Source organism: Prinia subflava, chromosome 23 (genome assembly GCF_021018805.1).
Source record: "Prinia subflava isolate CZ2003 ecotype Zambia chromosome 23, Cam_Psub_1.2, whole genome shotgun sequence".
NCBI classification, from domain to species: domain Eukaryota; kingdom Metazoa; phylum Chordata; class Aves; order Passeriformes; family Cisticolidae; genus Prinia; species Prinia subflava.
In genome coordinates, this window is record NC_086269.1 from 4616560 (window position 1) to 4630251 (window position 13692).

The window sequence follows — 13692 nt, forward strand, 5'->3', positions numbered from 1 at the left end:
TGCCACACATACCCGTGTGCACATGTACAAACACACCCACCCCCATGTGCACATGTACAAACACACACACACACGTGTGTGCATGGCTGGCAGGCAAAGAGCACCCACTGTGAGCTCTGGGCTCACCACCCAGGCTGTATTGAGCAGAAAGGGACCATTGAGTGTGCCAGCCCCGCCAGACATTCTGTAGTTTTATTCTCCTGTGACCCTCTTAGCCCCAGTACCAACAACACTCCCCATTTCCCACACCCCAAAGGCCATCACAGCCCACAGCAGCTGCAGAGCACTCAGTGGCTGCTCCCAGACATGCCAGGATGTGGGCACAGGAAGATCTGGGGATGCAGGACCGGGGCTGGGTACCCCAGGGTGCAGGGCTGGGCATACCAAGGTGCAGGGCTGGGCACCCCAGGGTGCAGGGCTGGGCACCCCAGGGTGCAGGGCTCAGCATCCAGGACCAGAGCCGGGCACCCCAGGATGCAGGGCAGGATTCCCAGGACCAGGGACAGACACCCTGGGGACAGGGACAGACAGACACTCACCCCTGGCAGCGCCAGCAGGGCATGGGGCTGATGTGTGAGGCACTGCCCTCGTGTTCCAGGCAGTTTCCCAGTTTATTTTCTCCCCTATTAGATTCCAGCTGGCAGGATGGTTCCTATAAATATACATAAGGGCTCATTTACATGACGGTTTATTCGGGAGCAAATTCCACAGCTGTCTGGCAGGCACTGCAGTGGGTGAGAGTCGGGCCCGAAACCAACCCTGCCTCAGTTTCCCTATCTGCGACCCAGGTGACAGGGAATGGTTTTCCCCACATTTTTGACAATCCGTTCCTGGAAAACCCAGGGTGTTATTATCAAGGCTATTTATAGCCTGGTAAATATGTTATTAATATGATTATTTGCCGTCTGGCAATGGGTAATTGCCCTGGGTGGAGACGGGGACAGTCTCAGGCCCAGCCTGCCTCCAGCTGAGGGGAAAACTCACCCCAAAGTGCCAGGGGGGCACTGGGATGTGCCTGGTGGGCGATGGGGTCCCGGGGCAGGAGCAGGGACTCAGGGCAGGTGAGGGGCTTTGGTGCCTCCCTGCTCCAGCGCTGGACTCCGGCTCCTGTTTCGATCACGATGATTAGCTGAGTCACAGCTGGGGTGCTGCTAATTAAATGTATTTCTTAATTAACAAGATCACAGAGACGGCCTGCCAGCCCGGCCTGGCTCTCCATCACGGCTGACAGAGGCAGCTGCGGCCACGGGGCAGGCGGGCCCGGGGTGTGGCCGCATCCCCGCGCTGCCCCCGCGGCCCCCGCGCTCCCTCCCGCTCCCGAGGGCTGTTCCCGCCAGCCGCAGGACTGTGAGGATGAGGAGGGCTCAGGGCCAGCATCACCCAGCCCCTGGCTGCCCCACTCTGGGGTGCAGTGGGTGCCTCGGGGCTCAGTGCAGGGCTGGGCCGCCCCCTGCTCCCTGTGACTCAGGGCTGCTTCATCCCTCCCTGCCACCTGAGCCCTCGCCGAGCCTGGCTATTAATTAATATTAATAACAACCCCCTGCAGCTGCTCTTCACTGACCTCAAAGAACAACCTGAAGTAACCCCGGTCCTGCTGCCCGATGGGGAAATCTCCACTCCTCACCGGATGGGGAAACTGAGGCATGGGAACTGGGGCAGGAACCGTGCCAGAAGCTTTCCCTGCTCACCCATCGAGCCTGGGAGATGGGGAAGCAAAACCCCGGGGACTCCCCCCAGCCCCACGGCGACACAGGGAAGGGTGAGCCAGAGTGGGTGGGGAGGGTTTTCCTAGCTGGGAAAAAACCCCACAAACAAACAAACAAAAAAAAAGGGCAATAAATGACTAAATAAACGAATAAATAAGCTCATTGTGCCCCCCATGCTGAGCTCTGCCCCACGGCGAGGGGCTGCGTCTCCCTGGGAAGAGGGAGGCTGAGCTCCCCGAGCGGATTTGGCGCGGGCGGGAGTCGGAGCTGGGGCTTCTCCCGGTTTTTGGCAGTCTGGTCATGTCCTGCCGGCAGAGCAGCAGGACTGAGTCACGTTCCAGCGGCAGCAGTGACTCACGGCCACCCCAGCCTCCCGGGGAGCAGCCGGCACATTGCAGAGATTCCTGGATGGAGGAAGGAAAATAAAATTAAATAATAACAACTGCCAGCTTCCCCCCCCTCCCCGCTCCACCTCCGCCCCTTCTTCCTTCCCCCAACCTCCTGCAACACAGGCGCAAACAGCGAATTCCTGCGCCACCGGGAAACACCTCCCGCCTCGCCGGGATGCACGACCTGCTGCTCAGCGGCACGAAATGCCCTTTGCGGGCACCCGCGGGGGCCACCGGGGAGCAGGTGGAAGCTTCCCCCCCTCAAACTCTCCCCCAAACGTGGGGACAGCCCCACAGCGAGGTCCTGCCCGTGCATTGTAAAAATGGGGTGCAGCAGGCTGGATCCTGGGATCCCCCTCCCGATCTGAGCTGCTCCCCTGAGGGACTTGGGGGGTGAAGAGCAGGGTGGGGTACCCCAGCCCTAAGGTTACACAGTCCTGGCTGTGGGCTGGTTTGGGTTTTTTTGAGGGGGGGATATCACAAATATTTTACATCATTTAGCATCATCTGGCATCCTTAAATCCCCGCATGCAGGGGTGTCCCCAGCCTCAGGGGACACAGAGTTCCCCGTGTCCGCAGCCCTGGCACGGCGGAGAGCGATGCCCCGGGGCAGGGCTCTGCCGCGGCCGCCTCCCAACTCGATTTATTTCTTATTCAAAGCGCTTGGCGGGAGCGGCGGGAGCCCCGGAGGGCTGCAGAGGCTGCGTGGAGGGAGAGGCTGAGCTGCTGCAGCTCCGGCACCGCGGCGCTGCGGCGAGAGCTGCCCAAAATCCCTCTGCGAGGGGGAGCTGCCCCACTGCCCCACAGGGAGGGATGGGCTACCCAAAATGTCCCAGTGAGGGATGTGCTGTCCCCGAGCAGGGACTCTGTGGGTCACAGCCCCTCCAGCCCCTATGGAACTCCACACCTACAAGCAAGAGCCCCCACTGTGTGGAGCTGGCCCCTATGGAGCCCAGCACCCACAGAAGCAAAGCCCAGGGGTTATAGAGCAAAAACTGCTGCCCCAGCAGAGCAGACCCCTAAAGAACAGTCTCTAGAGAGCCCAAACTTCCATCCCATGTAGTGCAGAGGGACCTGCAATTAGAGAACATGCCCAGTGGGACAGTCCCAAAGAGGGGGAGTGCCAGCCATGAAGAGAACCCCCCTACAGAGCCTGGCCCTATGGATGTAGAGCCCAGACCTTCACTCCCCACAGCTGAGCTGGTCCTTGGGAAGAATCCCACCTAAAACTTTCTGCCTCGGGCCCCTCCCACCCTGCGAAGGTGAAGCAGCTCCTGGAGCAGCCCTGCAGGCTGGGGCTGTGTGGTTCTATGGGCCCGTGTGGTTCCCATCCCACCCCACACCTGCAGGGGCACCGGCCCAGCCCCGCTGAGCCCCTGCCTGGGCATCAGGGGGGGATTGCACCGCACAGAGCCCTGCAAGGGGGGACCACAGCTCTGCCCCTGCCAGCCCGCTCTGCTCCTTCATGCCCTTGAACCTCTCCACATGCCCCTCCCGTGGTGATGGATGGAGGTGTGGGGCCCAGCCGGGGTTTGGGATCAGCACGGGACAGTGGAACCCCTGCAAGCGTCCCCCGGGCCCGGCTGGGGGCTGTGTGTGCTGGGTGTCCCGGCCCCGGCACAGGCACTGCGGCTTTCACAGAGTATTTTGGTCAGTGCTTACGAGAAGAGGCGTGGGGGGGCCGGCGGGGGGGATGCCAGTAAATGGCCTGTGAGCCTTCCCCATTCTCGAGAATAGGAAACTGTGACTTCTGCATGGGGGTTTCACTTTCTGCTCTGCAGGCGCGAGGCCAAACTCTGCTCTGCTTGACCGCTGCTGTCACACCGCCCGGGGACTGAGACAGGAGGGGCAGAGAAAATTCATCTGTGTATTTTCTGCACGTGCAAAAATAATTTTTATAAATTTATTTATTTATTTATTTATTAGGAAAACAGAGTTGGGGAATCATGCAAACCCCTTAAAGTTCAGTCTCCCACACTCCTGTTAGGGATGCTCAGGGCATCAGGGCAGTGATGCTGCCTCCCTCTCCTTGAGGGTGGCACGATGCCAAAGCCACGGCAGTGACCTGCCCTAGTGCCCTGCCACCCCCTCCACCCCTGGGCCACCTCTCCTCTGTGGCAGCCCCCTTCCCGAGGCACCCCTGGGTGCTGCAGTGGGGCAGTGGTCCCGAGGGTGCAGGGGGTCAGGAGGAAGGAGAGCAGGAGCTGGTAAAAATAGCCCCAGGTGCCCTCTGCCCCAGGAGCGATTCCTCACTGGGTAAACAGGAAATCTATTCTTAGGCCATTCACGAGCCGAGGGCTGAGGGCAGCTCCCTGCTCCGGGCTTGTTTTGTTCCTCGCTGACACAGAGGTGACGCCGAGGTGGAAGAGCCACCACGCAGAACCTTCCAGCCCCGCGGGCTTCCCCTTGCTCACTCTTTCCTCCGGCAGCAGCACCCTGCACTCCCTGGCTTTTCCAGGGCTGCGGGGGTTCCCCTTCCCACGGTGTGATGCTGGGAGGTGAGGGCTGTTTTGGGGTGTCTCTGGGAAGCCCTGATTGTGCTGTTTGCATCTGGGCTCAGCCCCGTGGCACCCTGAGGAGCAACTGCTTTGGCAGAGCTCTCGCCCTGACATTCAGCTCCTCTCCCCCCTCCTTGATGGGATCTCTGAAGTTGGAGGAGATAAAGCCACCACAGTTTGCCCTTTCCCAGGATGAGCTGAGTGGAGTAGACTGAGGAAGGACATTGCTCACAGCTTTTTCACGTCTCTCCAAAGGCCCCCAGAGCGGTGACAGCCGTGGCTCATCTTTACCCCCCCATCCTTTCCCCAGGTACTGTTCCCATTTGCAGTATCCTGCTCCACCTCCTTGCCCAGTCTGCAGGGATCTGTTCAGCCTGTGACACCCCTGGGCTTGCCTGTGCTGGAGCTGCTGCGTGGTCCAGGCACAGCAGCAAGCCCTGCCTGCCAGGGATCCTGGGCTCATCCAGCTCTGTGCACTTCTGGCAGGCTCAGAGGTGGCAGCTTCTGCCTGGGCAACATTTTTTGGGAGCTAGAGAGGATGCAAGAGAATAAAGTGTGGGGCTGCAGCCTAAAGCACTGACTGAAATGAACAGGGGTGCTCGTTATGCTGGTGATGGAGAGGGGGATCCCCCGTGCCCCCCCAGCATCAGAGCAGCACTGTGTGGACAGGACCTTGTCCCAGAGTGTTTTCCTCCGGAGAATATGTAACTGAGGGAGGTACAAGGGTGGAAATCCAGGGAAAGTCTGGGATGGGCAGGAGTGCGGGCTGGCTCAGTGAGGCAGCTGAGGGCTGTCTGTGGTTAAGGGGTATCCTCACACCATGGGACTGCAACGTGAGGCCAGGAGTGATGACAAGCTGGAAAAGGGACACCCTGAATCCCTCACTGGGGTTCCTGGGCTGCGAGGCTGAGCTACAAGCTGAGTCCCTGACATATTTGTGCCATCTCCGGCCACGGGGACAGTCCCCCGGGGCTCTCTGGAGAACACCCGCCCAAAGCAGGCGGCACGGGGCGCAGGGAGGGCTCGCGGGTGGGATTTATCTGGGATTGATCTCCGCAGCCCCGGCCCCGCTCCCGGCCCGGGGCAGCCCCGCAAGGACGGGGCCGTGCTGCCCTCGCGTGGCCGCGGGCGGCACCGCACAGCGCCCGGGCCGGGCTCCCCAAAATCCCCCGCCGCCTCCTCTCCCAGCGCCTCTGTCCGGCGAGGAGGGCGAGGAGGGAGGGAAAGGGGATCCAGCGTGTCCCTGTGGTGGCAAACGCGTCCCCATCTTGCGCCTTTCACGATGGAAAAGCAGAACGCAGAGATGTCGGGGGTCTGCCCAAAGCCAGCAGTGAGAGCAGGCAGGGGAGGTGTGACCCCCCAAAGGCAGCGCAGGGGTGGGAATGGCCTCATTGTGCTTCATCACAGGGGCCTGCACCCTCCTCCTCCTCCTCGGGGTGTGTGATCCCCGCAGCAGAGCGCGCCATGGCCTTCATCCAGCGCTGTTTCAGCTCCTCGGAGTCGGCCACGAAGGTGAACACCTGCCCCGACTGCGCCAGCTGGAAGAGGTGCCGGGACTCGCTCCGGGGCATGTCCCGCACCTGGTAGCCCAGCAGGGGGATGGAGGTGTGGGCTCGGACGTCCTGCCAAGAGGAGACAGTGGTGGGAGGCAGGGGATGGGCACAGCGGGGATGGCCCCTGGGCATAGCGGGATGGCCCCTGGGCACAGCGGGATGTCCCCTTGGGCACAGCGGGATGTCCCCTTGGCACAGGGGGATGTCCCCTTGGCACAGGGGGATGTCCCCTGGGGTGGATTCCAGCCAGGCCTCACCTGGGGCGCTGCATAGATGTAGAGCACCAGGGGATCGTCCTGGGGGATCACGAACCAGCCCCGTGTGCCCCCCTTGCCGTTCTTGTCCAGCAGCTGCAGGGAGCTGCAGAGCAAACTCCTGCTTGACACCTCTGCAGCTCCTTTCTGCCAAAAAACCCAACAAATCCCTCAATACCCAGTGCAGGTGGTAGAAGGGGCGCTGAGATAATTTCCTGGGGGATTCCCTGCCCAGAAACGCCCCCAAAGCAGGGGCAGGTGAGGGGCTGTCCTGGCTGTGACGGTGCTGCTGACATTCTGTGGTGAGGTGAGCTCTGGATGCTTGGGGGAGCTGCACCTCTGCATGCAACACATGCACCTTCTGACTGCAACACATGCACCTTCTGACTGCAACACATGCACCTTCTGCATGCACCTTCTGACTGCAACACATGCACCTTCTGACTGCAACACATGCACCTTCTGACTGCAACACATGCACCTTCTGGCTGCTGTGGGAGTGACTGCCACGCCTCCTGCTGCGGGTGCAGGGCCAGGCTGGACAGCGAGGCTGGAGACCAGGGTGGGTGACAACGCTCGGAGGGCACGGGGAGGACAGAGGGAGGGGCGGAGCTCACCTCCAGGATCCCTTTGTGCTTCCCCTCGCGGTCCTCCAGCACCGTGTGGCCGCTGAGGAAGATGAAACACTCCTGGCAGACGCGGTTGGGGCGGTTCCCGTCGTACTGCAGCTCGGCCTTGTAGTCAGAGCAGCGAGCACAAACCACCTGCAGCCACCACAGAGGGACACTGGTGACACTGGGACAGGGCGAGGGGACCCACAGACACTGGTGACCCTGGGACAGGGCTAGGGGATCCAGGGACACTGGTGACACTGGGACAGGGCTAGGGGATCCAGGGACACTGGTGACACTGGGACAGGGTGAGGGGACCCAGGGACAGCTCCATGGGGAGCTGAGGGGCAGGAGCAACCCTAAGCCTCGGAAAGGGGTTCAAGGTGTAGGAGAGGTGCAGCCCCAGCCCAGCAGCCCCCTGAGCAGGCCAGCAGGGAGGGAAGGGGGCACGGGGGGCTCACATATCCGCAGGCCCGGCAGTGGTGCCGCCGGCGGGTGATGGCGTTGAAGGGCTCCCTGCAGCGCATGCACATGGTCACCAGATTGTCCCGCACCCACTGCGGGGCTCGGCGGCCCAGCTCCTCTGTCTGGGGGTGAGAACAGAGTCTGGGTGGTCTCAGCTCCTCTGTTCTCACCCCTTGCCCTCCTCAGCCTCTCCCAGGTCAGTTTAGTTGGGAAACTGAGGCACAGCAAGGTGTGTTCTCCCGAGCAGCTGGAGGCAGGTGGGGCACAGGGAGAGCAGGAGGGTTACCTTCAGGGCAGGGGTGTCTGTCTCCAGTCCATGGACTGCTGTCTTAAAAGTCTCACTCTTCTTCTCTTTCCTGTCAATGGCATCTTGGAAGGCCTGGAGGGGAAGGCAGGGCTGGAGCGGCACTGGGGGTGCCCTGACCCAGGGCATCCAGAGGGAATGGGGGGGCTGTGCCCCCTCTCCCAGCACTCAGTGGTACCTCGATCCAGGCGTCCATCTCCTCCCCAGACCTGGGCACAGAAAGGAGGTGGATGAGCTGTTGTCCCTCCTCCCCGAGGGAGGCTCTGCATGATGTCACCCTTCCCCTTACCTGGCTTGGAGCTCCAGCGTCCGCTTCTTTCCCGAGACCAGGAAGGTGTGAGGGAACTCAGTGTCCTTCAGCTCCCGCACCTGTGGGAGACCAGAGAGAGGATGTGGAGCTGAACCCACTTCCAGCACACCTGGACCTTTCTCCATGGCATGGGGCACAGGGATGTTCCTCGGGCACAAGCCCTTCAGTGCCTCAGATCCCACATGAACAAGATTTCACTGGCACTTCCCAGAGTATCAGAGCATCAACCCCACTCACGAAGCCACTGCTGGCTCCAGCTCCTCCCTCCCTCCCTCCCGAGGAAGTTCAGGCAGCAGCCACACCCTGGAGCAGAGGTTTTGGAGGAGTCAGGAGCTGGGGGAAGCACAAAGACAAGGTGCCTGTCTGACCTTCATGCCCTCCACGTCCATGCGGAGGTGGACCTGGAACTCGGCGCCCACCTGGATGAGCTTGGGCACGCAGTACAGCAGCATGTTGTTGAACTGGGAGGGGAGAAGAGGGTGGGTTGGAGCCCAGCACTGCCTGCTCTGAGCTGTGGGCTTCCCTGGAGCCTGGGGTCTTCCCCACGGCTGAGCTGGTTCTTGGGAAGAATCCCACCTAAAACTTCACTGTTTCTTCCTCAGGCCCCTCCTACCCTGCAAAGGTGAAGCGTCTCTCAGGGCTGCCACACGCAGGGATCAGCAGATTCCCAACCGTGTCCTGCACAAGGTGCCCTGCACTGAGTGGGGTCAACCCCCCCTCCCCAGCTCTGAATTCATCCCCTCTGTGTCAAGGTGACCCAGCAACACCCTGGCCAGGCTGTGATGCCCCTCTCCCATCTCATCTGCCCCCTCCCCTTGCTCCAGGCATCCCAGCTCCCACCAGGAACAGGTACTTCTCCGATGTGCTGTTGTTACGGGTGGAGATTTTTTGGATTGGTCCCTCCTTGATCAGCTCGTTGGAGGGATCCACGATGTCATCCTCGAGGCCCAGCCTCTGATAGACCACCCAGAGGTTCTGCAGCCGTTCCTGTAGAGGGGGAGGCACAGGGACCTGTTTTTGTGGGGTGCTGAGCAGCCACAGCCTTGTGGCTCCCCTCCATGCCCACCTCCCAGCCAGTTGCTGAGTACTGGGAGAGGTGGCACAGCTCTCTTAGCCCAGACTGATCTCTGGGAGCAGCTCCCAGCCTTGACCAGCTGGTCACATCCCAGCTGATGCTGCAGATGTGACTTCTCCAGGCCTGAGGTGCTGGAGTTGGGCATTGAGAGCAGGGTCTAAGCTCCACAGGGCTCTTGTCCCCTTCAGGGGGACTGTGCTGTGAGCTGCAGAGCATTTCCAGCTGGGACAGGGCCTCACCATCTCGGCAATAGCTGCATTGGAGTGCTTGGCCACCATAAAAATCATCTCCAGGGCCTCTGCAATGAGAACAGACAGGCTGGAGGTGAAACACCTGCTCTGGAGCTCTGGGAGGAAGCTTCTGGCTCTGTCCCTCATGGATGCACATGAGCAGCAGCTGCTGCTCTTCCGTGAACAACCCAAATGGCCCTGAAATGCTGTGCAGGAGTTTGGGTACAGCTGGACTGCACATGGAGGGGTCTTGGAGGGACAGACAGCCCACTCCTGTATCCCTCCATCCCAGCAGGACTGGGAACTGTGTTATCCACAGGGGCCTGAAAGCTCCCCCATCTGCTACGGTCTCTTTAGGGGACACTGTGGACACCTGACACACCATCCTTCCCCTCCCCAGCCCCTGAAAAGGCAGATTAATCCCTCTCCCTGCTAGAAAAGGATCAGACTGAGAGGTTTATCCAAAGGCACAGGGCAGCTAGTGAGTGAATCCAGGTATTCTGGTGCTCATGTACAACACGGGGGGTTGTTATTTCCCTAGAAACCCACTCTGCTCTCCCCACCGCGCCCTTACTCTCGGCGTCGCCCCTGTCGGGGGACTGGGGCGGGAGTTTCCGGATATATTCCTTTAGGAGGAGCTCGTAGCGCGGGATCCTCTGCACGGGTTCCAGCATGTGGTGCTGCAGCGTCAGGTTAGCACAGACCTTCCTCTTCTGGGCAGGGAGAGCAGGCACGGGGAGAGGAACAGTGACCAAGGCAGCTCCCAGCCTCTGCTGTTTCCCCGTTCCCAGGAGATTTTGGGAGCTCTGCTGCGATTCCCCTGCCCTGCCCTTACCTGGATGTCAGCAATGAGCTCCTGGAAGGGGGGTGATTTCTCTGACCAGGCAGTGATGAGCTCCACGGCCTTGTCGAAGTTCTTCACGTACTCCCCATACATCTTGAGGAAGGGTGCAAGCTTCTGGATCACATCCCCAATGCGGGGGTTGCGGTTCCTGCAGGAGGGAACCACAGACCTGCAGCTTCCCCAATCCCAGACAGACAGTGAGGGATGGACTGAAGGACCACAGTGGAGGACTGAGGTTTTCCCTGATGCAACCTGCTCCATCCCCACACCATTTCCTGCTCTCCAGAACAGCAGTGTCCCCACCTTGCAGCCAGCCTGGGCTGTTCAAACCCGGGCACACCCTCAAACCACCTGAGATGTCACCCAGCTTTCCATACTCTGATCCGAGTGTTTTAAGGAAGTGTTTTCCAGCAGAAGACATTTGGAGCAAAACAAGCAGAGCTCTGGTCCTGGTGGGAGCCCGAATTCAGTGCTGCTCCCCCATTCTGGCCAAGCCCCCCAGGTGTCCTGCCCTCCCCTCCTGCAGCTCACCAATCCTCCATGCGCTTCCGCAGCTCTGGCAGGAAGAACTCAGCGTGGAACTGGTAGATGGAGGAGATGTTGGAAAAGATCATTTTCACCACCTCCTCTGGCACCGTCTTCCCGGTTTTGGCTTCTTTCATCAGCTCTGTATAGAATACCTGGAAGAAAGAAGGGTGAACAAAAAGGGCCAGGGAGATGCTTGAGGATCCCATTCCCTCTCTGAGACTAGCACATCATCCAGTGAAAGGCCTGACTGTGCAGGAGGGAAATCCCAGGCTCCAAGAGGAGAGGGGAATGGAAGGCTTTGCTGGGACAAGTCTGCTTCCCAGAGGTGTGGGGTGCAGAAAAGGCAAAGGCCAGACCCAATCTCTGGCTGTAAAGACCAGTAGCCCACATGTTTCTCATTTTTACAGCTTCAATCTCTCAAAATCCCCTTGCACTGGTCCCTCCACTCCCCAGTTCACCTGGTCAAGCAGGTGGAGGCGGTTGACATAAGCCTGTTCTGTCTCCAGCAGCTCCAGTGCGATTTTCTTTTCCTCTGGTTCCTGCATGGAGAGCAGGGCTCAGTCTTGTGGGCAGAGATGAGACCCTGAGCCACCATCAGCCTCTGGAGCTCACCTCACTGCCAGGCTCCAGGCCTGGGCCCTGTGGCCTCCTCCAGTCATCCTCACGGATTTTGTATCGCAGAGAACGGAGGCATTTGAAGCTGAGTCCACGCCGACCTTGCTGATCCTCCTCATTCTCTTCTCTGGTCAGGGAGTGGCTCTGGCTGGCAGGGAATGTTGGAAGCTCTTGGGGATGGCTGCCTGCCTGCCTGTCCCTCTGGGCAGATTTGCTGTCCCTGCTACAAAGGAATGTGATCAGCTCAGCCATTCCCCCAGCACAGCCCCCAGGCCCAGCTTAAAGCCACCAAAAGGGACAAGAGCAGCTGACACTGCTCTGCTCCATTACAGCCCTGCAGTACAGGGCTGTACTCAGCATCCTCAGCATCCTCCACGGCGCCAGGGTCCATCCTCTCTCCTCTCAGTGCCCCCTGCTGCGGTGCCCAGTCCCTCTCCTGCTCTGGAAATGCAGGATCCTGCTGTTTATTCCACCCACAGCTCTGGTTTCTGCCTGCTGCCACCATGGAGGAAAGCAGGTAGCAGCCCGATAGCCAAGGGGCAAGAGCAGGCCATGTGTGGGTGGTTTTGCAGACAGGCTGGTTTTTGGTGGTGTTCTCTCTTCCCTTTTCTGGCAAAGACAAAGAAAGCAGGTCCAGAGCAGGCCTGAGAGAGGAGCCAGGCTGTGAAAGTGGCAGCAAGTGACTTGTCTGTCATCCAAGAGCTGGTCCCTGCAGGAACTGCTCTGGGCAGAAACTGGAAAGACATCCACTGCTGGCCTGGAGACAGGAGTGGGACGGACAGGATGGGAAAGACATGAAGAAATTGGACATCAAGCTGCAAAGCTGAGGATAGGAGGTGACTTGAGGGGCAGAGACTCATCTGAAGAGGAGATCAGCTGCATCCCATGCTCAGGATGTCTGTGAGCTCGGGAGTGCATCCACAGCCATGCACAATCCCCTCCTGTCCAAGGGGGCTGGCAGAACTCTTCAGAGACAAAGAGGCTTTTCCCATCTCTCCCAGTGCCTTCCAAACCTGTGTCAGCCTAAAGCCACAGCTCAGTCCCAACAGGGAACTTCTCTCTTTCTACTTATGCTGACTTAGGCCAAACCATTGCCTGTTCCAAAATGCTCTGCTCATTCCCAGGTTCCCCAGCTTCCTCTGAAAGTCCTGAGTTGCTTTTATTTCCTCTAAATCAAACTCGCACTCCAGAGCAAAAAACAAACACACTGCAGCAGTGACATGGGGGCAGATCAAACACCGCAGTGGTTCCAGCACATCGCTGTGGGAGGATGGGGACAACCACAAAGCCTGGGGAAAAGCACACAGCAGAGATGTTCCTGGAATGAAAGGAAATCTCAGCATCTGAGCATCTGCCTGAGCATCTTCAGGAATTGCTGCAAAACTCACCTGCCCAACCACCTCCTCTCCAAGGCTCACTGAGAGCATCTCACGGGTACTAGGAACGGCAGGATTCCATATTGTGATCCCACAGATGGAGAAACTGAGGCACAGCCCTGACAATCACTCACCTGAAGGCTCAGAATTACTACACCAGAGCCAGGGCAGATCCCCTCTCTCCAACCCCAGCACACGCTGTGTGAGGGTCCCAGCTCACACTCCAAGGAAAGGAGCTGTTTTATGAAGGGAATTCTCTCTCTCCCTTAATATAATGCTTCATATTTCCTTTCCTAGGAGCCACATCTCTGCAAACAACTGGACAGTTTGAGGCTGGGACCCTCCCAGGCAGGCAGTTAATTCCCAGTGAAAACCCCTGCCTACATATTTGCAAACCATGATTCCTTTCCCCAGCAGCAGCAGCAGGATGCACCAGCCAGGCTGAGTGTGGGGGAATGGGCTGCCACAGCCTAACCCTGAGCCAGGCAGAACCACTCACACCCCACTGAGGTTTTCAGATTTCTGGTCATGACCCGCAGCGGGAGGAAGACACTGAGGCAGACCAGAGTGGTGAAGAATTGAAAATCACCTTGTCAGCTTCTCCAGAGGCTCCAAGCCACCTCCACAGTGGGTTTCTTCCTTCCCAAACCCACTCCACGTGGAGACCTAACACACCCTCAGCACCCAGAGCTCTCCTGCCTTACCAGTGCTCTTCAAACACGGCCACCAGCTTCACCACGCTCTGCTGATTATCCACCTTTCCCTCCATGGCACGGGCTGGGGGCAGGTCCTGGGTGTCCAGGAGCTGCAGGGGCAGGTGCTGGAGCTGCAGCTTCTTCCTCTCTCCCCCTCTCTGCTCTGAGGCGTTTCTGGCTGCAGCTTGGGGACAAGGATTTGCACGAGGCAAAGCCCACCTGCTGCCCTCTCTGTAGCA

The 13692-nt window shown here is 59.5% G+C and overlaps 1 protein-coding gene across 2 annotated transcripts; it reads right to left on the bottom strand.

The window, feature by feature from the left end:
* Positions 1-4039: 4039 nt before the first annotated feature.
* FGD2 (FYVE, RhoGEF and PH domain containing 2) lies at positions 4040-13692 on the bottom strand. 2 transcript variants are annotated; one of them, XM_063418183.1, is made up of 16 exons: positions 13463-13692; positions 11380-11605; positions 11226-11306; positions 10771-10919; positions 10231-10387; positions 9970-10108; positions 9405-9463; positions 8931-9077; positions 8459-8551; positions 8070-8149; positions 7959-7989; positions 7763-7855; positions 7473-7598; positions 7018-7164; positions 6404-6547; positions 4040-6215 (listed from the first exon to the last, which is right to left on the bottom strand). In XM_063418183.1, the coding sequence occupies exons 1-16, from the start codon at positions 13525-13527 to the stop codon at positions 5982-5984; spliced, it is 1971 nt and encodes a 656-aa protein (XP_063274253.1). In that variant the 5' UTR covers positions 13528-13692; the 3' UTR covers positions 4040-5981. The 2 variants fall into 2 exon arrangements, with proteins under 2 accessions (XP_063274253.1, XP_063274254.1); XM_063418184.1 differs by lacking the exon at positions 6404-6547.

Coding starts and splice junctions, on each gene's coding strand:
- FGD2 (XM_063418183.1), bottom strand. CDS start 13,527: ATGGAGGGAAAGGTGGATAATCAGCAGAGCGTGGTGAAGCTGGTGGCC. Junction 9,078..9,404: donor ATGCAGCTATTGCCGAGATG/GTGAGGCCCTGT, acceptor CCCCCTCTACAG/GAACGGCTGCAGAACCTCTG. Junction 7,165..7,472: donor ACTGCCGGGCCTGCGGATAT/GTGAGCCCCCCG, acceptor TGGTGGCTGCAG/GTGGTTTGTGCTCGCTGCTC.